Source organism: Grammomys surdaster, unplaced genomic scaffold (genome assembly GCF_004785775.1).
Source record: "Grammomys surdaster isolate TR1022 unplaced genomic scaffold, NIH_TR_1.0 263, whole genome shotgun sequence".
Classification (NCBI taxonomy): Eukaryota; Metazoa; Chordata; class Mammalia; order Rodentia; family Muridae; genus Grammomys; species Grammomys surdaster.
This window is the reverse complement of record NW_021604704.1, coordinates 153082-176597: the sequence shown is the minus strand read 5'-3', so window position 1 is coordinate 176597 and position 23516 is coordinate 153082. Positions and strand designations below refer to the sequence as shown.

At 37.5% G+C, this 23516-nt stretch overlaps 1 protein-coding gene across 2 annotated transcripts; it reads right to left on the bottom strand.

The window, feature by feature from the left end:
- Positions 1-608: 608 nt before the first annotated feature.
- Fundc1 (FUN14 domain containing 1) lies at positions 609-15317 on the bottom strand. 2 transcript variants are annotated; one of them, XM_028776026.1, is made up of 5 exons: positions 15136-15317; positions 14303-14459; positions 10924-10999; positions 2086-2214; positions 609-1408 (listed from the first exon to the last, which is right to left on the bottom strand). In XM_028776026.1, the coding sequence occupies exons 1-5, from the start codon at positions 15161-15163 to the stop codon at positions 1331-1333; spliced, it is 468 nt and encodes a 155-aa protein (XP_028631859.1). In that variant the 5' UTR covers positions 15164-15317; the 3' UTR covers positions 609-1330. The 2 variants fall into 2 exon arrangements, with proteins under 2 accessions (XP_028631859.1, XP_028631860.1); XM_028776027.1 differs by lacking the exon at positions 2086-2214 and having other exon boundaries at positions 719-1408.
- Between the last annotated feature and the right edge of the window lie 8199 nt (positions 15318-23516).

Genomic DNA, 23516 nt, shown 5'->3' with positions numbered 1-23516 from the left:
GGGACTAATGAGAATAAAAGAAACTAAAATTCAATCGCACGTTTGAGTTTAAAGAATTTCAAGACAGTACAAGCATACAGCTTGTAACCAATATGAAAAATTTTGAAATGACACATTTACAAGACACAGAATATATGATAGGAGCTTCCTATCACAGGGAGATAGCCTGAATAGTTGCAATAGTTCCAATCTGAAGACCCTAACCTATACTGTTCTGCTGTTTTCCCCAGGGACAACCTAGAATTCTATGAACAAGAATAACAATACTGAAAGCTGTTCTTGGACAAGAGATGCTTAGAACAAGTGTGAGGCTGGCCTAGAGAATCAAGGAAACTGGCCTAATATTCAAGTAACATAGTGCTAGCAATGTTGGAGAAACCTAGTGCTTATATCACATAATCAAGGAAGCAATTATATTTAAGCTATAATTTTATGACTACATAGAAAATCACAGTTCTTCAGACAATAAGTTTATATTACACTACTAAGTATTTTAAAGCAACCTGTACCATTTGGTGACGAGGCCAAAAAAATAATAATTAGGACTTTTTAGAAATAAAAAATGAGATGCATTTAAAATTAATAAAGCATACCAATGATCCAACTAATAAGAGACTCCCAAATTAGTTCTATTTAAGCTATCAGGGATAAATAAATCAAACAGGCTCGAAAAATTAGAACATACAAGGAGACATTTTAAAAACTGTAGACATTAGAGAAGGGTTAGGCATGTAATATTTCATTACAAAAGCCTTCTTTAATGTAAAGATTACACATAAGCAAAGTAAGAAACAGAAGGGAGAAAAGTCCTACAAGATCGATGCATCAGAAGAGCTTAATAGCTTAATAATTCTATTGTTACCTTCCACAAAGGGGTAAAACAATTCTTCAGTTTATTGCAAACGCATCTTAAAAGAAAAGTCAGCCATAATATTGAAGCTATAAGACAAGTTTTAATTATTGGCACTAGACAGTAAAGCACGAAGAACTTTGAAAAGAAGATAGGGTAGTGTTTCATTGGACAGTACATGTAACAGCTTTTTCTGTGTCCACTATATCCAGTGATGATAATCATAGGCTAGTTTCTAAACAAACATAAATTTAAAAATTTGTAAAATCCATGATTTGCTCAAGAATACTATTGTTTACACACCACATAGGTTGTCTTACAGCAGATACTAGCTTGGTAAGCTGCAGGTGGCAAAATGCTAAGCTGCTGCATTTGCAATTGTCCAGCTGGCTGATCCTTACTCTGGAGACTCTGGTAGCATTGTGCCATTGAGAGTCTTCCTCCCACTGTTGGATTCACTACCATAGAGCCTTCAAGTCCTTAAGATGCCAGGCCTAGCAAAAAGCCGCCCACGAAGCCACTGGATATCACGATGTTCTGCTTGATAAAGTCTGTTGCCTGAAAATCAAAGAGTCAAGAAAAATACTCATACTGATGCTACAACTTTACACTGAATAGATATTAATATATTAATTAGATTATGTTACATATTACATTGAATGAGATAGGATAACAGGACAAATGCACAATTCTATTTACATACACTCTAATGAACTGACAGTCCAAAAAAATGAGTGGAAGTTAGGGGAGGGGAAATTGGGGAAAATAGTATTTAATAAAATTATTTTTTTAAGTTATGCAAATGGATAATGGTAATGACTATACAGAAGCATGTATGTATATAGTGCCTCTGAATTGTATACTTGCACATGGTAAACTTGATGTATTTATTTTAACAACAATAAAATGCAAATTTTAAAAGATCCTCTTATTTACTGAATTCAAGATAAATTAATATTCCCAACTATTTTCTTTCCTTTTTTGTTATTTGTTTGTTTGGTTTTTTTGTCTGCTCTGCTTTCTTGAAACACAGTTTTATTTTGTAGCTCAGGCCAGCAGACTGGTCTATAACTCAGGGCAATTCTCCTGATTCAGTCTCCTAAGTGCTAGGATTATAGGTATGAGCGAGCTATCATGCCTGGCTCAAACATCATTAAAATAATTCAATCCCCAATCATATTTTCTACTGAAACCTATTACCAAAAACCAGAAGGCCAAATTTCTCATTGTCTTACTTCTTCAATGATATTGTTGATTTCAGGTGCTGCTTTATTTGCTCGCTTTTTAATCTGCCTTTTTGCTTTGTTTACATCTTTTTCAACTCTCTTCCAGTCGATCTGCACATAGCCACTGTGACTGGCAACCTGTAAACACACAATGAGAATGACTATTAGCCCAGAAGTGGAAGGCCATGTAGTTTTGCAGGAATTCCTAGAACTTCTAAGAAACTGTTACTGACTTGCCAATGTACTCAGTCAAGAGGAAGTGAACAAAGGGAGCGTTGTTCCTACTTTTGTTAGGAGTGCCCTGGTGCAGTTAGAAACTCAGAGTTTTAACACAGTAACTAACTAGCTCCTTAGATGCAATGAACACAGGGTTAAGAAAAATACAGTACATGCTGGGAAAGATTCAAAAAGCTGTATAACTATTCTAACAGCTTTCATCCTACCCTTTAGAATAGGGAATCAGCTAAAAAGACAGATTATCTAAAGTATATGACTAATAAAAAGTACCTTTTAATTAAATAGATGTGAAATAGCTAGCAATCAGAAAGCAACCAGTTGACAAGTTATTAAATCTAAAATAGCCCGATAAAGAAACGTCACTAGCTCTGAATCTACTTAATTTAAGAAGAGAGCGTGGGGGAAAGTGAACCTCCATTCACTGTTGGTGGGACAGCAAACTGATGTAGTCCATTTGGATATCAGTGTGGAGAAAAAATAATAAATCCACCAAATGACTTGGGTACACTACTCCTTGGCAAATGCCCAGTGACTCAACATCTACTCCACAGATACTTGCTCAGCCATCGATGCTCACTGTTCCTCTGTTCACACGAGCTAGGAAATGGAAACAACTTAAACGTTCTACAGCTGATGAATGGCTAATGAAAATGTGGTACATATATACTATGGAATACAATTCCGTTGTAAAGAAAAAAATAAAATAATTTCCAGGTAAACAGAACTAGAAAACATTTTACTGAATGAGGTAGCTCAGACCCAGAAAGACCAACACCACATGTTCTGTCTCATCTGTAGTTCCTGGCTCCAAATCTTCAGATTTGAGATTATAACCTGGGCTAACCACAGAAATCAGGGGAAAAAAGGGGATGTGTCAAAAGTATGGAGTGTGCTAGAGATGGGAACAGCAGGATACAACTGATTTAAAGGAGAAAGGAGGGAAATCGGGAATGAGGCTTAATTGGGGAGAGGGAAAGGAGGTCAATATGGAGCATGAGGAAAAGGAAAAGAGCACTAAGGATGCTTGAAAAAGCCATAAAGGATCATATTATTTTTTTATTTACTTAAAATTACATATAATGCACATTACTGTTTATATATACATATATAGAGATGCATATTGTATACATATATATGCGTATGTACGTACATACATACATACATACATAAAGTTATGCCACTTGGGCTGACACTACTACCCACCAGAGCCACTGACTGCTGAACAGCAGCTGATAAAAAATGCCATCTCAAGTTGCTCAGGAGTCGAAGAGACTTCCAAAATGATATACGCTATTGCTATTGCCCTTGGTCATTTCCCAGAGGTTGAAAGTCAGTATCCATTGCTGAGTACATGACACACTTTAAACAGACAACTTGGAGGATCTGAACTAGACATGACCTGGAAGCTGGCTCCCTGTGGACTACCTCTTATGGTACCAGGAGGTCCAATACATAAGGCCAAGGGAAGAAAGCAACCAACAGTCCTACCCATCCATTGTGCCTATTAATCACAACAATTAACAGTATGAGAAGATATCCCTAAAGGCACAATAGTGACACTCATATCTTGGTAGTAACAAACATATCTATCTATTTGGACTTAAGACCTGGTCAACAGGAGGAAAATTGTATCTGGTACTTACTGCAAAGCTAGCCAACCACACAGAAATAGTGAAATCACGGACCTTAGAGGTGAACCTAGTACTGCTACTTTACTAAATCAGCACAATTCCTAACTACATTCTAAATACTTACCTAGATACCCAGATAAGTGTAGCTTTTACCCATAATCAAAGCAGCTTTGCTTTACAGCAGATGGATATAATTACAAAACACAACTCAGACCTGAGGGATACATCTATAACACAACTCCTGAACCTAAGTCTCATAGAGTATCTCCGAATAAAAGAGGTAAAGGACCAGGAAATTTGCTGTAAGATCTTGTCTTCTACAAATGGCAGGCAAGCTACACCCATGAAATTTCACCAATATGGCTGCTTAAAGAGGATCTGAACAATGAGAATACCAATATACAGCTATAATAGAAGAGAAAGTCTCATGGGGCCCCACCCTTAGACAAAGAACTACAGGCAACTAAGGACTCCTGAAATGGGGAGATGAGTCAACCCCAGAGTAGAGCCTCTAATTGGTTATCAGGTTCCAAGTTGTCATCCCTGAAATCATATACATAAAGCAACACTAGATGCATGCATTTATACCTATATGTAATAATAACAAAGAGAAGGAGGCCATGAATTTTGAGAGCAGGGCACATAGAATTGGAGGTAGGAAAGGGAAGTAAAGGGACTTCCATTTTCATTTATAGACTTTATAGTAATTGCTTTCCATAATAAATTTCAGACAATTAATCTTTTTTCTAAAACTATAGCTAAATGCTTATTCATCTTACAAACCATTATATGAAGCTACTGGGCCACTGGCAAAACTGGAACAGGAACAATAGTGAGATGTAACCAGTATAAGTAAAATCTAAATATAAATAATCTTACAAGAAATAAATAAACTATATATACTGTTACAAGTCATTTCTATCAGTCTGATGCATTCTTTATAGCTTTTAACCACATACAAAATATTTCAAATAACAAAAATATCTGATTTCATATAAAGAGTCTGACTGCCACCTTAGGCTCCATGTTCTCTGTGAGTGACTCCACAGCAGACTTTGCTCATCCTATACTTACCAGGTACCCATCAGACTCCAGCCTCAGCAAGAGAGGTGATCAAACTGAGTGGCATATGATTTTTTTTCTGGTAGAACCTGACACAGTGATTCAGATCATAGGCATGGAGGTAACAATGAACTTTAAAGGAGTCTTTCTACATGAAAACCGAAAAGTTGCCTTAGGAAGTGTTCAAACTAATTGACTGCTTTGAAACCTTAACAGAATTTAACTGTAGGTTGAATTTCTTTTTACAGAAATGCAAAGATTTTCTGTGCATGCCTTTAGTTATTGGTTAGAATAGAGTATCACCCAGTTGCAGGGAGATGAGAAGTATTGAGATGGCTAGCATATCACTGTCTCTCTGGGGTCCTCCTCTCCAACACCTCCAAGCAATCCAAGTCCTGTTCCTGCACTCTTACCACATCACAGGCACCCATCCAGCTTGGCCTTGACCATATGATTATATTTGTTTGCCAGGAACTGTAAATCTCTATATCCCTGCTAACAAATAATGTCATCCAAGAAGATGAGTGAGAAATGCTGGGTGAATGATAATAAAGACCATGAATAAATATTAAATCTCCAAAACTGTGCTAACCAACCTGTTTCAAAGACCACTCAACAAAGTAATTGGACTAAACTGTACTTGACTTTCCTACAGCACTTCACTATTTAATGACATTGAGTAAAGAAGCTTTATTAAAATAAAAGCTTCTCCATTAAAAACAAGGAGTTGAGTTTATAGTTCAGTGGTATAGTTCTTATCTGGCATATATAACATCCTGGGTTAGATCTCCAGAACCACAAAGTAAAAAAAAAAAAAATTACATGTTAAAAATAGCACCAAGCTTTCAGACAAAGATTCACTTCTGCTTGGAAGCTGTAATGAGGAAGGTAGGGCTTCCTGCTTGTTGGTCTCGCCATCAGTGATTCAACTGGCTGTTCCATTGGGAAGACAGACTTCCCCAACTCCCAATTTCAGAACGTCAGAAATTTTTTCTTAGACTGGTTAGATTTCCCGAAATAAAAACTCCCATTAAGGATTTAGAGTTACATCAAATTTTACTGCCTAGCTCTTAAACATGAACAACCAAGGATCATCAGACACAGAGGAGGGAAGGCTTTTAATCTGAAAACAGGAGAGCAAAACAAGCTAGGAAGGGGAGGGGTACACTTAGAGAAGGGGCTGGGGCTGAAGTTCAGTGATTGGCTACTTGTCTAGCATGTTTAATTCTTAACACTGCAAAACAAAACAACCAAAACACCAATAAAAACAAAAATTAGGGGAGCAAAAGCTGTAGGGAGAGCTATTTTTTTAAAATAAAACAAGAGCTGAAAATGTAACTCAGTGGTAAAGCATTTCAAATTTGCCTTGTATGCACAAGGCCCTGGGTTTGACCCCCAATACCATAAGAAAAAAACAAAACAGGGAAGGAGAGAAGAAAAGAGGGAGGGAAGGGAGGGGAGGGGAGGGGCTAGAAGGAGGAAAGAAAAGATGGATGGATGGATGGATAGATGGATGGATGGATTGAAGGAAGGAAGGAAGGAAGGAAGGAAGGAAGGAAATAAAAAGGCAGGCAGGCAGGCATGCATACTGGGGAAATGGCTCAGAAGGCAAAAGGTCTGCTATACAAACATGAAAACCTGATTTTAATTCCTAGTACTGACACGGAAATGCAATGGATGTATACTTACTAAAAGTGCTTGATAATCAAAAGGCTTTAATATGTTTGTTTTGTTTCAGAGGAATGTGAAAGATGAAAATGGGTGGTGAATTAAGAGTCTGGGTTGTAACTCAGTGGGAGAGGGTGTGCTAGGCACACATGAGACCCTGAGCTAAATCTCCAGTACTGCAAACAGATGGCTATCACTGCTGTGTTGTCTATAACACTGAAAAAATAAACTGGTAAACATTCTGTATAGAAACTAAGAACTTCATGCATGACAGACCATTGGAACCAACACTCAAGACCCGTAGCCAATAAAGGCTAGTACCTGGCAATTTAAAAAATTTCAGCCCCATCACTCATTCATTCTTTCACTCTTATTTTTCTCAATATATCAATATATAAATATATATATATATATATATATATATATGTGTGTGTGTGTGTGTGTGTGTGTGTGTGTGTGTGTATGCATATATATGTATATTTATATATGTTTAACAGTAATTTTTTAATTCACTTTACATCTTGCTCACTGCCCCCTCCTGGTCACCCCCTCCCATCCCCTTCTCCTTTAAAAGGTTGGGTTCCCCCTGGGTATCCCTTCCACCCTGGCACAGCAAGCCTCTGTGGGAGCTTTTAAGAATCTTTTGTTTTCAATTCAAATTAGAGAAGGCATCAAAGCACTCAATTTCTCCCTACCTTCATGGGCTACAGACAAGCAGTTAACGTGGTTTCCACCAATGCTTGTGTTCTCCTCAGTAACAGAAATGGGATTCAGGAGAGTAAATCTCATATAAACATAGTCTACCTCTGAATCTCTTTAAATAATCATAAATATTTCATAGGAATTAAAAATATAAGCACAAGGGCTGGTGCTACATGTACCGCAGTGGTAGAATGCTTGCCTAGTGAATTCTCAGTACCAATAAATTAATAGACATAAATGAAAACCTCAGCTAGAAACTAAAATTGAAAATATTTCCCAGAAAGTAAACCAAAAAGATGTAACTAAAAAACAGGAAGATGAGCTCTGAAAATTAGCCAGCCAGTCTAGGAGATAGATCCATATCATCGGAAATACACTGGCAGGCAGCACTGAGAGTGAACAAAGAACGGGGACTTATTAGCTAATATCAAAAAAATGTTTGAGTTGAAAAGGGTTACAATGGGTAAGAACAGGCCCACAGCAAGGACTACCATGTGACAAACCAGAACACAAACACACTCACAAGGAAAAATCTGCTAAGCGTTTGCTGTGAGGTCAGGGAGAGAGGTCTGCATACAAACGGTCAGGCACTAGAACTGCTTGAGACTAAACAGCAACACTGAATATGGAAGACAATGAAGCAATATCTAAACCCAGTTAAATTATTACTCATTCAGACATGCAAAAATCTCAAAAATTACACTGGCCATGCTTATTTTCGCCACAAGTTACTTGAAGATGTAATAATGGGAAGACATGGCCCTTGAAAATAGGAAACCAAGACAAAGCAAAGGGAACATCCAAAATGGTACTGAAAGGGAAATCCCCTAGAGAACGAGTGCATGCAAGGCCTAGAAAACTAGCAGGACTGAAGAGTGAGACAGCCCTCTCCAGAACACTAAACAGGCTACCTAACGCATATTCCTACAAGAGAAGATTTAGATAATAGGAATACATCAAAAGAAAAAATCCCGAACGCTTTACTGGAAATAAGGGTCTAAACCTCAAGTGTTTCTGTTGCTTTTTCTGCCTTAAAAAAGAAAATTTATTTGTTCATTTTTATTCTGGGTTTTGTTTTGTTTGCCTGTTTTTTGAAGAGAGAAAGGGAGGTGTAAAACTGAGTGGTGGGGAGGTGGGAGGGTCTTGGAGGAGTGGAGAGGGGGGACCATGATCAGAATGTATTGTGTGTATTTTAAATTAAAAAAAAAAAACATGAATTCAAGAAGCTCACTTAACCATAGGTACACAACTATGAAATAATACTCAAGATCGGGCCAGAGGGCATGGGGGAGGGACAGAAAGCATCCGGTTGGGAATAGAACAGGATGACTCAAAAATAACAGTGAATATTCCATAATGTGAAGCCAATAGTGAACACCTGCAGCTCAAAGATCACAAATTGGTCAATTAAGTCAAGGAAAAGGAGGCTCTGTGACAGGTTAAAGAGGAGGGGTAAAGTCAGGATAGGAGGAGCAGAGGATTAAGCTCTGACAAGCACTACACAAGTATGTGTCCCTTATTTATGGGTGTATATATAACTGTAGAAAGCTCAAACACTTGTATAACATTGTCTACTTTTCTAAAGTTAAGCAGGGGTGATGGAGAAATCTGTAATTGGTTAGGATTCATTAGTTGTAAATACTCTTGTACTCAGAGCAGCTCCAATGTCTATTTTAGAAGGCAATATGATAAATATCTACTGAAAAACATTTAATATTGTTACTAGCAAAGCTTTAAGTCTTAACTCAAACTAATACTTATGTTTAATTACAAGCAAATGTTATGAAATATGGAATCAGGCCTAAGCATATGAAGCAATTAATTAGCTTAAAAGCCGTTTCTTTCTCTAGTTTTTCTTTCAAGTCCCTCCTACTGTGTTTTCCAGGCTAATTATATCTGTGGGTGAAAGTGATTTGATGCAGACAGGACCTGTGCCCTTCTGCTTTAGACTTCAAAAATGCCAGGCTTAGAAAAGTAGGAAGTACTAGTAATAAAATGTGGATTTGAACAGTGACTACTGAACAACTGAAATAGACTTCTGAGAGGCAAACATGCAGAAACAGATGAAAACACACTATTCAATTCTGTCAACAGTTTTAGTCCACTCTGCTTCAGTCTAGTGCCTTTTTCACTGAACACAAATGACAACTCAGTTTTCAAAATACTGACAGACTTAAATATGTTTATGATATTTATCATATCATCTGTATCATTCTATACAACTGCAAGCCAAATCAGCGTAAGTAAAATTCTCTTCTGTATAAACACTAGCATACATCCAAAGAACCAAATTTAGAAATTAATCACATTGTTTTAGCTCTAGCACAAGCAATATTAAATAACAATATTAAGATTGTTATTAGTAGAAAATACAGCCTTAAAACAGTTGACTAGGAAACTACTTACACCAGTTCTTAACTCATATAAATACTATCTCTTTGCACTTAAAATGGCTACATTCGTTATTACAGGATCGATCGATGGCTTAGGTTCTAATGTCGGATTTTGGTTGCTATTAACAGCAATCATTTCTTAACTCTGATATAACTGACAGTTCTTTGCATCTTTAAAACTGCTAACATTTATTCCCAAATCTTCAATTTTGAGATTTACTGTATTTGATCTTCTTCAGGAAATGCTATTTTAAGGACAACACATATCAAACAGACATGAATGGTAGATAATATCCTCATAAACACTCTCTAATAGCAAAGGATTTTACCCCTAAAAGAGGATGAACAAAATTAAAATTTTAATCCACCTGTATCAGAAATAGTACTGTAGATAGGATTATGGATAGTTTTTAAACTTAATTTTCTACTTTTTGCTTCTTCCTTCCTTTCTGTCTTCTTTCTTTTCTCTTCCTTCCCCTATAATGTCTCAGTATATAACTGGTAGGCCAAGCTGGCCTGATTTCTACATTCTTCTATCTTAACCTCTCTCACCCTTTGGAGTGCTGGGATTCCGGGCCTATACCACCACACTTAGCTCTGGTTCTTTAGTTTAAAAAAAAAGTCAGAAATGTTATTAGTTGCTCAGCATTTGACATAACTAGGCATTAGTTTATGGAAAAACTATAATGTATGAACAGTGCAATCTAAGAACCAGGTACGGTTGCAAACACCCATAATCCCAGGATACTGGTAAAATTCAAAAGCTGAACTTCTAAGCTATACCCCCAAATCTGTTTGGTTTGGTTTGGTTTGGTTTGAAGATTATGTCTTGCTTTGGACTTGTGGTCCTTCTCCCTCAGCCTTCTGAGTAGCTGGGATTATGGATGTATGGAACCACATCAGACTCAGTTATCTTTTTAAACAGCTAATATCACATCACACTGTGCATACATTAGAGAATCTAGAAGTATTTGTTTTCTTGCCTGACAGATGCAAACTTTCAAAGCTCATTACAGTTTTTCTATAAACCAATGCCTAAAAGAAAAATTATACCTTCTATTGCAATGACCAGCAAGGAAATGGGTAAAGTTAACATTCTCTACTCTGTCATAAACATAAGCATCTTTAAGCATAGACATAAAGGTCTAACATACCTGTAGAAGAAGAAAACCCCCACCTACTGCAGTTGCAGCAAGTTTTCCAACCTTCTGGAATAAAAATCCTGCACACCTTTAATGACAGAAATAACAAAAGATGAGAACAATCACTGCTGTACTCAATTTCTTCTACATTTTATTGCTTTCCTAATAAAAGCTTAATGTCTTCCCATTTCTTTTGATAGTGTCCTTTGCCCGCTCAGAAACATTCCGTGTCTTCCTTCAGTCATACAGAATGGTTAAAATGCACACTCTAGAATGTCTGAGATTTGCTGTATAGTGAGGAAAGGCGAGAAGAAGGAGACTTAAATCAAAAAAGCAGCTATTGAAACCAATCATGAGTACTTGTGTTCATTATACTGCTACAGTGGTGTAAGCTAGAATCTCCCACAGTTAAGTCACTTGTTTGTTTTGCTTAATGCAGTCAAGGTGTTCCATACACCTGGGCAACACTCAGTCTATCCAAACCAGCTCCAGCCCGGTTAGTTTCAAATGAGTCAGCAGCTTTATTTGAGTTATTAATTTCCTGCTTAGGAAAAACTTTCCTGCCCCTTGTGTCATTCCACTTCGATGATTACACTGGCCACATTTCTCACCTTATCTAGTATTGATTTTCTGTATGAAGCTTATCTTGTCTCATCTAACTTAGGAATGTCAACCTATGCCTTTTGAGCACACTCATGGTCCACTCACTATTCCAGATCCAAGTTGCACAAAAGAATCCCAGATTTCTAATCCTAGCCTTGTGCCCTGAATTGGTGTTCCCAACAAATTAGTGTCATTCATGAGACTGTACTTGGAAATCAGGTCACTATTGATGTAATTAAGTAAAATGAGGTCATACTGGAGCACAGTAGGCCCTTAACTCAATATATGTCCTGTCACAGGGACACAAACACAGCCCAAACAGCTGCTACTGAGGCCGCAATTTCTAACTGATGGTACTGTCCCCCATTTGTCAGGTCCTGTTCATCTCAGACTCCTATCCTTATCTTCAAATACCCCATCTTGAAAACATTGCCTGTTTTCTCCTTTCTATTTTTTATTAATTTTTTATGTAGTATGTGTCTAAACATTCATACACATCCAAGCACAATGTACATGAGTTGGTTCTCTTCACCATATGGGACCTGTGGATAGAACTCAGGTCACCAGGCTTGGCATCAAGCCTACTTGCTGAGCTATCTCGCCAGCCCTTCTTTCCACTCTGAAGGGCATCATTACTTTTTGAATATAATTTTGGGATTACATAGCTTTGCCTCTGGGTCACACTCTAACAGCAGAATCAGTATTCAGGGCTTCCAGGTCTCCTAGCAACCACCTACTCTCATATTAGTTTTCAGTTCTTATAAAAAAAAAAACAAAAAACTATGGCTAAATACAATCTCCTTAGGTGATTCTTCATGTCTTGAATTGGTCTCAAGTGTTAAGTTAGGTTTATGCCTATTACCTTCTCCTCTTTTGTGCCACAATATTATATCAATGTTATATCCTAAGAAGATTTCAAATGTTCTCAACAATCTGAGAATTCCATTCCTCAAATCTTTTTTCTACACTGAATCTATACTACACACCAAGTCATTGCAACAAATCACCTATGTACTGGCAATATCACTTAGAGGTAGAGTGCTTGCAAGGTCCTGAATTTGTCCCCACACAAGACAAAAACAAGCCACCTGAATATAAGTGTCCTATTACACAGATCAGGTCATAGAGATGGCTAAGCAGGTAAAAGCACTTGCCACCAAGCCTAAAGACCCGAGTTTGATCCCCAAAACCAACATGGTAGAGAGATCAGACTCCTGCAAGCTGTCCTCTGACCTCCATATATATACTGGGGCACATCTGTATATATACACAAATAGATGGATGTATATACACGCAAATAGATGGATGTATATACACACAAATAGATGGATGTAAAAAACAAACACCCACAAACTATTACATAGCTCCTGAGTTGAATATTTGGATGATACTGACAATCCAAATGTATTATTATTATTAAGAATATGTTTCTCATATAGGAGTCAGTAATAAAGGCTCAGAAAAAGAAAAATAAGCAAGTAGTGAAGTCTCTACAAAATCTCAGGTTAAATGCTACACAAGCTGAATACTGGTCACTAAGATAGCCCTACTAACTTCTGCTCTGCCATTAGGGTTTATAAGAAGACCTGGCAATTACGGGCCTTCTTACCAGGTTAGGTCTACAAGAAGAAAATGTACAACAATCTGAGAATTCCATTCCTCAATTCTTTTTAAAGTATCTTGTAGCACTGGGCTTTCGGCCATGACTTTCGATAACCAATTACCTCTGGCACCAAATTATAAATGCATTTAAAGGGGGCGGAGTTGTAATCATCCTACACTTAACATCTAAGTAACCAAGGCCATAAGCAGAAATTTCTGTTCTGTGTGATTTTTCAGTAAAGCAGTATTAATACTGTGCTCCATGGAATCGTCACAATAACTGGTTTTTGTTTGTTTTAAATTATAAAATGGCATTTACAAGAAGGCATGGGGAGCATCATTATTCCAAGGTGCATGAAAAACACACATGAAGAAATGTCATTTACCCATGCCAAGAGGAAGTGTGTAAATATTTTAATTAACACAAGAGGAATTTACCTTAAAATGTAAAGAAAAAATTGCTTACAACTTAAGTACTGCCACTTCAAAAAAAGAGTCATCAACGTTTTTCAAAATACTGAACTCTTTCTGTCCCTTGTTATCTTGTTAATATTTTATTCCAAAACTAATAGAATTAAAATACATGGTAACAACAGTGTAAACATGTATTTACATGAGTTCTTGCTTAGTTAATGGTTATTACCCACTCCTTATTGTGCTCCACATTACTGCATAAGTAATCATGCCATCAATTCTAACACAAAAGCACTCTTCTCAGATTTTCTTCAAAGCACTATTTATCATCAGAACTAGTACACAAAAAAATGGAATCTGCTGCACCATCGTGAATAATTTTTACAGAGCATTAATGCTTCCATGTACAGAGCTGCGAATCCTAGAGGCCAGTTCTGCAGTGGGAGTGTTCAAGGTTTTTTCCAATTGGCACTGAATAGCATGTAACAACTTATAATCAACTTGCTAAAGTTAGAAATTTGATAATGAATTAAACGAAGGCTAAATGGTGGAAAATGGAACTACAGTGGGCCTTCGACAGAAGGAAATCATCAAAATCCAACAAGGAGTATCTGAAGGTTGATACAACCAATTAGATCAGGGAAAAGCCCCAAAGTTGTGCTCTTCTGGAATTTAACCGTGGAGAGCCACTGAAGATTTATGGAGGCTGTGTCATTTACAAAAGGACAATAGCCAGGTTCCCATTGAAATTTAATGAAAAGAATGTTCTCACCAGCCAGTCACGCCGCCCATTACAATCTGGGTAGCTACTGAGTATTTTTCTACCATAGGTCCGGAACTGTGGCCAAATACTCGATTCCACCAGTGGTGTCTTCTTGCATACTCAGTTAAATCCAACACTTCGTAAGATTCGTCATCGCTTTCATAGTCTTTAAACATACAAAATGGAAACAAAATAAATTGATTCTACAGTCAGAAACGTCTCACAGACTGTTTTCATAAAAGCTGTGGGGCAACTCACTGTTATGTCTGGCCTACAACTAAAAAGGCCCAGATGTAAAAGACTGAGCATGATTAACTTGATCCCTGAGACTAGGGCCTCAAGCGTATAGGGCCTAGCAACAGCATCCCCGTTTCCTTTCCAAAGGCATAGGGACACGCAGCCAGAGGCCAGTTGAATTACAAAGCGGTGGGCGGTCACCCGCCCAGGGCAGGGTGCATTTCCATCTGTGGGAAAAGGGGCGAGGGAATGATCCTCCCATGAAAGGAAAGGTCAGGAACCCAGCAGGAGGAAATCAGAACTGTACTAAAATGCAACCAACCAAATGGAGATCAACCCGCCAACCCTCGTACTGTTACAAGATGGAGAAGGGCGGGGGGGGGGGGGGCGGGGCAGGGTCTAGCTTTGGTTAGGTATGGGTGAGCGTGCTAAGCTCCTCAAAGAGGGAAGGGAGACGTCTGGTTCGGAGGGGGTCTCTCAAAGGGGCTGTACAGGGACCAAGCCCCAGAAACACTGGAGGAGGGGAAGGGAGAAACACCGTAGGAATAAAAGGTCGAGAGCTGTGGGCAGCGTCCCAGAGACTTCTTCGGGCCCTGGCTGCTCACCTTGGGGAGGGGGGTTCCGGGACGCCATGATACCGCCAGCGGCCAGTTGGGAGTGGTCCCCGCCCGCCTCTCCCCAACACTTTAAAGGACGCTCTAGGCCGAGGTGGAAGTCTATGGTCTCTCGTTTTCCTCGGCCTCCTCCTCCACACAAACACACACACACACATACAGTCCCGTCACCGCCCACACGTCCCAGCACAGCTCCTTCATCACTTTGTGCGCAGCCGCAAGGCTTGGGATTGGGGCGGAATAGCTGGGTCCCCGCCCAACGACTGCTTATGGGAAATGTAGTCTATGCTCTTTTCTACTGTTGCCTGGGCATTCCTAATCTGCTCTAAATTTCCAAGAGATTAAAAAAAAAAAAAAAGCTAAAGGAACGGAGGGAGGAGCGGCAGACGGTAATACAACAGGATAACCAGTAGTCAGGATGCTCCACTGAAGCGTCTTTCTGATTAAGTGTTCCTTTTTAGGCCCTATCTTTGGCCTCTAGTTCTTGCAAGAATTCTGTTGACTTTAACAGAAATTTCAGGCTTGCTCCTCGTTTGATGTCTAATAACCCAGACATTCTCTAGTAAAGACCCTGTTAAATTAGCCTAGCAATAAACTCCCCTGATATCTCCTTTTGGTAGCATTTTACATGTTGATCCCCTCAGATTATGCACTATAAATCTCCAGCTTTTTTCTGTATTCCAAATTTAAATAGACCGATTATTTATTTTGACAAGTGTCAGGGGAAATATTTTAAAGGTGTTTTGTAAAAAAAAAAAAAAAAAACCCAAAATCTTGTTTTAAGTACTATACCAACAAAAGATAAGAAACTATACGAAAACTCGCTGTTTCAAGCCACATTTTTCTCAAACTTCCAAGGGCTCTCCAAGAGAGAGAAGTTTTTTAGTGCCCTGTTAGTCGGGCAGACTCTAGCTTGATTTTTGTTTGTTTGTTTGGTTATTTTTAGACAACATCTCACATAACCCAAGATTCTCTGGAACTCCCTATGTAGAGCACTCTGGCCTCAAACTTGCACAGATCCACCTCCCTCTGCCTCTACAGTATTAAGATTAAGGCATGTATCATCCTGTTGCCTTGTTTGTTTTTACACATGGCCTTGCTATATAGCCCAAGCTGGGCTCCTATGCTGGATTCCTCTGTCTCCCCCCAGTGCTGTGATTACAGACATTCACCACCAAGCTGTGATTTTAAGAATTGTTATTATTTAAATGTGACATAGGGATAAACTCTGTTTTTTACCACAAATTTCCATGGATTCTGTAGAACACAAAAACATGTTGGATACCAAAGAGCTAACCCAAATTCACATAAATTAGCACCCAACTTATTTCAAATTTGCATTCTATCTGAATTAGCTGGATAGTTAAACTGAACAGTCTGCTCAGTATTAACATTATTGGAAAGTCAAGATATTCTAAGTATAAAATACATTATTTAAAAATATCAGCTGTGCACATGCTATTTCAAATCCTGCTAGTTTAAAAACCATTCTTGCTTATTAATATTTTTCATTTATATAGCTTGCACATTGCTTTCAGTCATTTGTTGGTTGTGAAAGAATGCCTCTAAGCAGGCAATATCCCTGAAAATTGAATTGCTTACCTTTATTATCATGCATCTTATTATACTAATTTTAATAACTATTAAGTAACAAGTGTTTCTTAGTTCTTGCTTTATTGATGCAAATAATTATTAGTCTGTTAGCTTCAATTCTGCTTTCCGTTAAGGTTGTTTAGAAAACCAAATTGTCTTTGCTATGGTCTAATGGGATTCCACTCTCTTCAGTTCATATACATAAAGAGAATGTGTAAATAAAATAGAAATATCCAGCATCTGGAGCCTCTAGGCACACCAACACCTCTGCCTAGATATGTGAACTTGTATTGATCTCAAATTTATGGAAAATCCTGAACAACTGCACAGTTACAGCATGTCTAGAGCTCGAGCTGTACAGCATGAGATTTTCAGTCTTGGCTTATAGAAGTTGGAGTTTCCATTCTATCCATACATTCTTTTTAAAAGAAATCTGACTGGAGATTGCCAATCAATCCAAACTCAGAAAGTGCAAAAGTGAATAATGATTTTTATTTGGATGTCAGAAAAATTGCAATTCAAAGACAGCTTTAAATAGCTCTGAATCCATGCTCTGGGAGAAGGCGGGAAAAGTGAAAGCATATCTGCACCACTGACCATTAGGAAGAACTAAGGGCTATGTGACCAATACAAGATTTCTATAATGCTCAGCTGAAGGTATTTTGTTAATGATTGATGGGGAAGACCCCAGCCCATTGTGGGTGTTGCCAGGCTTGGAATCTTGGTTCTGAGTTCAGTAAAAAAGCAGGCTGAGTAAGCCATGATAAGCAAGCCAGAAAGCATTCCTCTTCCACAGTGTTTCTATCAGCTCCTGACTCTAGGTTCCTACCCTGCTTCAGTTTCTGTCCTGACTTCCTTCAGTGATGAACAGTGATATGAAAATGTAGGTAAAATAAACAGTTTCTTCCCAACTTGCTTTGCTCATAGTGTTTCATCACAGCCACAGTAACCCTAACTAAGATACTACTATACCTAGCAAAATTTCAATCACAATAGATAGAGAAAATAAGGCATTCCATAATAAAACCAGATTTAAAGAATATCTATGGACAAAAATCTAGGCCTATAGAAAGTGTTGAAAGAAAAACTCCAGCCCAAAGAGGTTAACCACACCCATGAAAACACAAGGAATAAATAACCCCAGACCAGAAAATCAAAAAAGAGGAACCACACACAAACAGCAACAACAACAACATCAACATCAACAATAAAATAACAGGAATCAACAAAAACTTCAAATTGATATCTCTCAACATCAATTGTCTCAATTCCCCAATAGAAAGAAAGACACACACTAACAGAATGGGTATGAAAAGAGAATCCATCCTGCTGTTGCATCCAAGAAACACACTTAACATCAAGAATAAACATAACTTCAGGGTAAAAGGATAGAAAAAAATATTCCAAGCAAAAGGACCTAAAAAGCAAGCTAGTATAATCATTTAAACATCTGACAAAATAGACTTCAACAGTAATCAGAAGATATAGGGGAGGACACCACACTCTCATTAAAGGAAAAATCCAACAAGAGGACATTCCAATTCTTAACATCTATGCCCCAAATACAAGAGCACTCAAGTTCCTAAGAGTAACATTACTAGAGCTTAAATCACATATCAACCCTTACACTGATAATGGGAGACTTCAGTACCCTATTCTTACCAATGGGCAGGTGATTCAGACAAAAAAAATAAACAGAGAAATATTGGAACTAACAGATGTTATAAATCAAATGGATCTAACAGATATTTAGAGAACATTTCTCTCAAACACAAAAGAATATACCTTCTTCTCTGCATTTCCTGGAACTTCCTCCAAAATTGTTTACATACTTGGTCACAAAGCAAGCCTCAACAGATACAAGAAAATCAAAGTACTTGCCTGCATTCTATCAGACCATCACAATCTAAAACTGGGTATTAACAACAAAAGAAACAACAGAAAACTTACAAATTCATAGAAACTGAACAACTCTTGGACTGAATGAAAAGTGGATTGAGATACAAGTTAAGAAAAAAATTAAAACTTTCCTAGGATTCAATAAAAATGAACACCCAACATTTCCAAACTTATGGGACACAATGAATAAGAGAAAAATTTATAGCACTAAGTACCTACTTACAAAAAAAGGAGAGATCTCATACTAGCCACCTCACAACACACCTGAAAAATCTAGAACAAAACGAAGTAATCAAACCCAAGAGGAGTAGATGGCAAGAAATAATCAAACTCAGGGCTACAATAAATTAAATAGAAACAAAAAGTAATATTTACAAAGATTCAATGAAACGAAGAGTTGGTTCTTTGAAAAAATCAAGAAGATAGCCAAACCCTTAATTAAATTAAATTAGAGCAAGTATGCAAATTAACAAAATTAGAAATGAAACGGGAACAAAGCAACAAACACGGAAGAAATCTAGAAAATCTAAAGGACAAACTTTAAAAACCCATACTCCATCAAATTGGAAAGTCTAAAAGAAATGGATAATTTTCATGACACCTACGACTGACAAAAATTAAATCAAGATCAGAGAGGCAATTTAAATAGACCTATAGAAGCAATATTTAAAAGTCTCCCAACCAAAACCAAAACAGAGCATATGATTTTTAGTACAGAATTCTACAAGACTTTCCAAGTGTTACTAATATACCTTAAATTATTCCACAAAAATTGGAGGGACATTATCCAATTCATTTTACAAGGCCATAGTTATTCTGGTACCCAAAACACATACAGACCCAACAACAGCAAAGAAAGAGAAATACAGACTGCCTTAGTTAGGGTTTCCGTTGTTGTGAAGAGACACCATGACCAAGGCAACTATTATGAAAGACAACATTTAATTGGGGCTGGCTTACAGTTTCAGAGGTTTAATCCATTATCATCAAGATCAGAGCATGGCAGTGTCTACGCAGTCTAGGCTCAGAAGGAGCAGAGAATTCTCTATCTTAATCCAAAGGTTTCCAGGAGAAGATTGTCCCCCAGCCAGCTAAGAAGAGGATCTCATTACACACACATACTTCAACAAGGCCACACCTCCTAATAGTGCCACTCTCTGCCCCAAGAAAATTCAAATTACTATTACACATACAAATTTCCCATGTATATATTTCCCATGTATATATTTATATGATAAAATTGTTAATAAATGTGTCTAAGTGAAATCTAAGAATACATAAAAAAGATTATTTACCATGATCAAGTAGGCTTCATTTCAGAGTCACATGAAAAGTTCGATATATGAAAATCAATAAATGTAACCTACTATATAAACAAGATAAACCCACATGATCATCTCATTAGATTCAGAAAAGGCCTTTGACAAAATCTGACACTCCTTCATGATAATATGTAGCTCAATATAATAAAGGTAGTTTATACCAAGCCCAACTTAAATATCAACTTAAATGGAGAGAAAGTTAAAAAAAGCAATTCCACTAAAATCAGGAACAAGACAAGACTGACCACTCTCTCCATATCTATTCAATATAGCACTTGAAGTTCTAGCTAGATCAGTAAGACAACTAAAGGAGATCAAGGGGATACAAATTAAAAAGGAGGAAGTCAAAGTATTATTATTTGTAGATGATATGATAGTATACAAATGTGACCCTAAAAGTTTCACTGAAAAGCTTCTACAGTTGATAAACACTTTCATCAAAGTAGCTGGATACAAAATTAACTCACAACACCTTTCACAATAGCCTCAAATAATACAAAGTATCCTGGAGTATTTGTAACTAAGGAAGTCAAACACGTGTATGAAAAAAATTTCTTTGAACTATTATAAATCATTGTGTAATGAACACTAATATACAATTTCCCTGAACCATTCAAGTCCCTGTCCAGTATATCACTTTTATAATTTAGTCAGAACCAATATATATTTGTTTATAGCATGTATTTGTCTGCAGAAACATTGGAAGAACATACAAAACATGAACAAAGGTGTGTGGGGTAGGAAAGGGAAGACAGAGATGGAGAGTTAAGATAACTCCTTTGCACCAGGAAGAAGACTCAGTGAGTAAGTACCTGTTGCACAGACCCAACTGAGTCTGAGTTTGGTAGAAGAAAAGAGACAGCTGCTAAATGTCCTCCTCTGTGGCATATGTGCCCTCCACCCCCCACAATAATAGCTATAAGTAGAACAAAATATAAAAGCTTCTTAAATATAGCTCTTCATATGGTTTCACTATTCAATACTGTTAAATGTACTACATAAGCCAAATTTTAAATAATTCTACATTCTTGAGTTACCATCAAAGAAGCTACTAATAACACTGAGAACTGTGTCCAGGGAAGGGTAGAGGAACAAAGAAGACATGAGTCACAAGTTATTCACTGTGAAGCTAATAAACTATATCTACAAGTTCAAAATGTGGAAAGAATACTTTCAGAGCCAGATGTGGTGGCACACACCTGTAATCCTAGCATTCAGGAGGCTGGGGAAGAAAAACTCACGTTTCAGACAGACTAATCTGGTCTATGTACCAAGATCCTCTCTGAAGACACTAGGGAAAAGGGGGATTGGTTAATTAATTCTTTCAGTAATGTTTACTATGTCCTATATGTGAGAATGCCAAGTTACACTGGTGATTTGTATCCCTAATGTTTCTATGACATTCCTTGTTCATCAAAATACTGCCTAACTTTGCCCAAAATGTCATCTTGTTTTTCCGGATATAATCTCCATAGGAGAGGCATAGTGCTTAAAATGTCAATGTCCCAATGACATAAATAAAACACTTTAGCAGATTGTTTTTAGTTCTATCAAAAATATGTAGTATTGCTGCAGAAATAAAGCTTAAACTGCCTCATACCTTCAAAAAGTACGGTACTAATTGTTTATGGTCTCAGTTCAGAGACAAAAAGGGTGGGAGGGAGGGAGGGATGGAGGGAGGGAGGAAAGGAGGGAGAGAGGAAGAAAAGGAGAGAGGGAGGGAAGGAAAAAAAGAGAGAGAGAGGCCACAGTCCCTTAATATGACCTCCAAATCCCATAATGTGAGTAGAACAAGTCATTTTTCAAAGAAAGACACAGGAGGAAGATGAGGTTAGTAATAATGTCATCCAATTATTTAACAAAAGGAAAAAGAAAGCAGTACCCATCTCAGATCAGTAAACACACTCTTATTAAAGAACACACAGAGAGCAAATTGTTCACATGAGTCAGATGGCAGAGTAAAGGAAATAACCCCCTTCAGATGCAAGCCCTTAAAGTCACACACAAAATTTGCTGCAGCACCTGCCTTATCAGAGGCTATCCAAAGCTTGTTGGCTGGTCCATGCAAAAAGCCTTCTGTGGCTTTTTTTTCTGGCTATTTTTTTTCTAAAATAACTCAGTACACTTCCTTACAGGGACTGAAAAGTAAGCACGTGGCCAGTGCAGCCAGCCCTGAGCATGTCAGAAGACTGGAAGGCCGCCAACAGCCTATTCCCTGTTGTTAGCCTTCCTGCTCATAAGCAGATTTCAAAATAACATTTCTCACTCCAAAACATCTAGTGTAGCCTGACAGTTCGTGGATGGGTAGGAATGGGCCTGTTCTTTGAAGGTACGTTAGCAGCTCATCTTTTGAAAATGTTTTGAATCCTACATTCAACAAAAAACATCCAGAACATTAAGCCCATTAAAAAAGAACAATAGAGAACAAATAAATAAGAACAATTTTAATGACATTTTACTCTCCCCTCAACTTACCTGGTGATATCCTACTAGGTCTTCAAGTTAATCATTCTGCTCTCTGACTGTGCCTCTTACCTGTGCTTTCCTACTTTGGATAAATGTTTGATTGTGACTTTGGGTTTCTATGAGGAAAAAAAATGTAAAATAACTAACTCTGACGATTTTCAATTCAATTCCCAGCCACAAAGTTTCAGTTAAAATATTAGAATCAACTCTTAGAATTGCTAATCAGGACCTCAACAGGGAGCCAAGGAAAGATGTGCCAAAGGCTTCAGCATGGCTACCAGGTTGGGAACTACAGGAGAGGATGCCCTATCCATAGTTATTCACTTCCATTGAGTACAAACCCTTCACCAAACTGTTCCATTTTTAAGCCCTTGTCAGTTCCACTTGAAAAGGTAAAAATGATACAGGAAGTTTACCTACTGATTGGTATAACCGTGGGGTCTCTGTTTAACTTTAAAAATGGATTCAAACATTGCACAGATGGTATGTGCAGTGATGAGTGGGTCAGAGGAGAAAGGTGAGCTATGCAGGCTTTATTCTCTCAATTGGAAAGGTATTTTCAAGAAAATGTCCACCTCTCAATTCTACAAGGTGCAATTAGTGGAGTCCTTTTGTATCTTCTTATACTCAAGGGATTCAAAAAACATCAAAAGAATCTTAGGATTTAATTTTCTTCTACTAAAACGTAAGAGTATAGTTATTTTTTTAAAATCAGATATTCTACTTTGGTAGAAACAGATAGAACAGGAATAAAACAAATACTACTTCTTTTGAATATAAAATACTTCAAATATTGATATACAAGGTGTCTGTGATGTTTAATCTCAGTTGTCAAGTTAATGAGCTCCAGAATCACCTTGGTGATTAGTTTCTTGCTGAGCCAGTGGGAATTCATCGTGACTAGGTTAGTTGAAGTGTGAGGAACTGATAATTGTGGGTGGCATCATTCCCTGGGCTAGATCCTGGACTGAATGAAAAGAAAAGAGACAAAATACAAGCATTTATTGATATCTGTTTCTTTATAGGAAATGCAATATTATTAGCTAGCTCAAGCTCCTCTCTGCAGTAATAGATCTTTAATGGCGTACTCCA

Coding starts and splice junctions, on each gene's coding strand:
- Fundc1 (XM_028776026.1), bottom strand. CDS start 15,163: ATGGCGTCCCGGAACCCCCCTCCCCAAG. Junction 14,460..15,135: donor CCGGAACCCCCCTCCCCAAG/GTGAGCAGCCAG, acceptor GTATGTTTAAAG/ACTATGAAAGCGATGACGAA. Junction 11,000..14,302: donor ATGGGCGGCGTGACTGGCTG/GTGAGAACATTC, acceptor CTGTCATTAAAG/GTGTGCAGGATTTTTATTCC.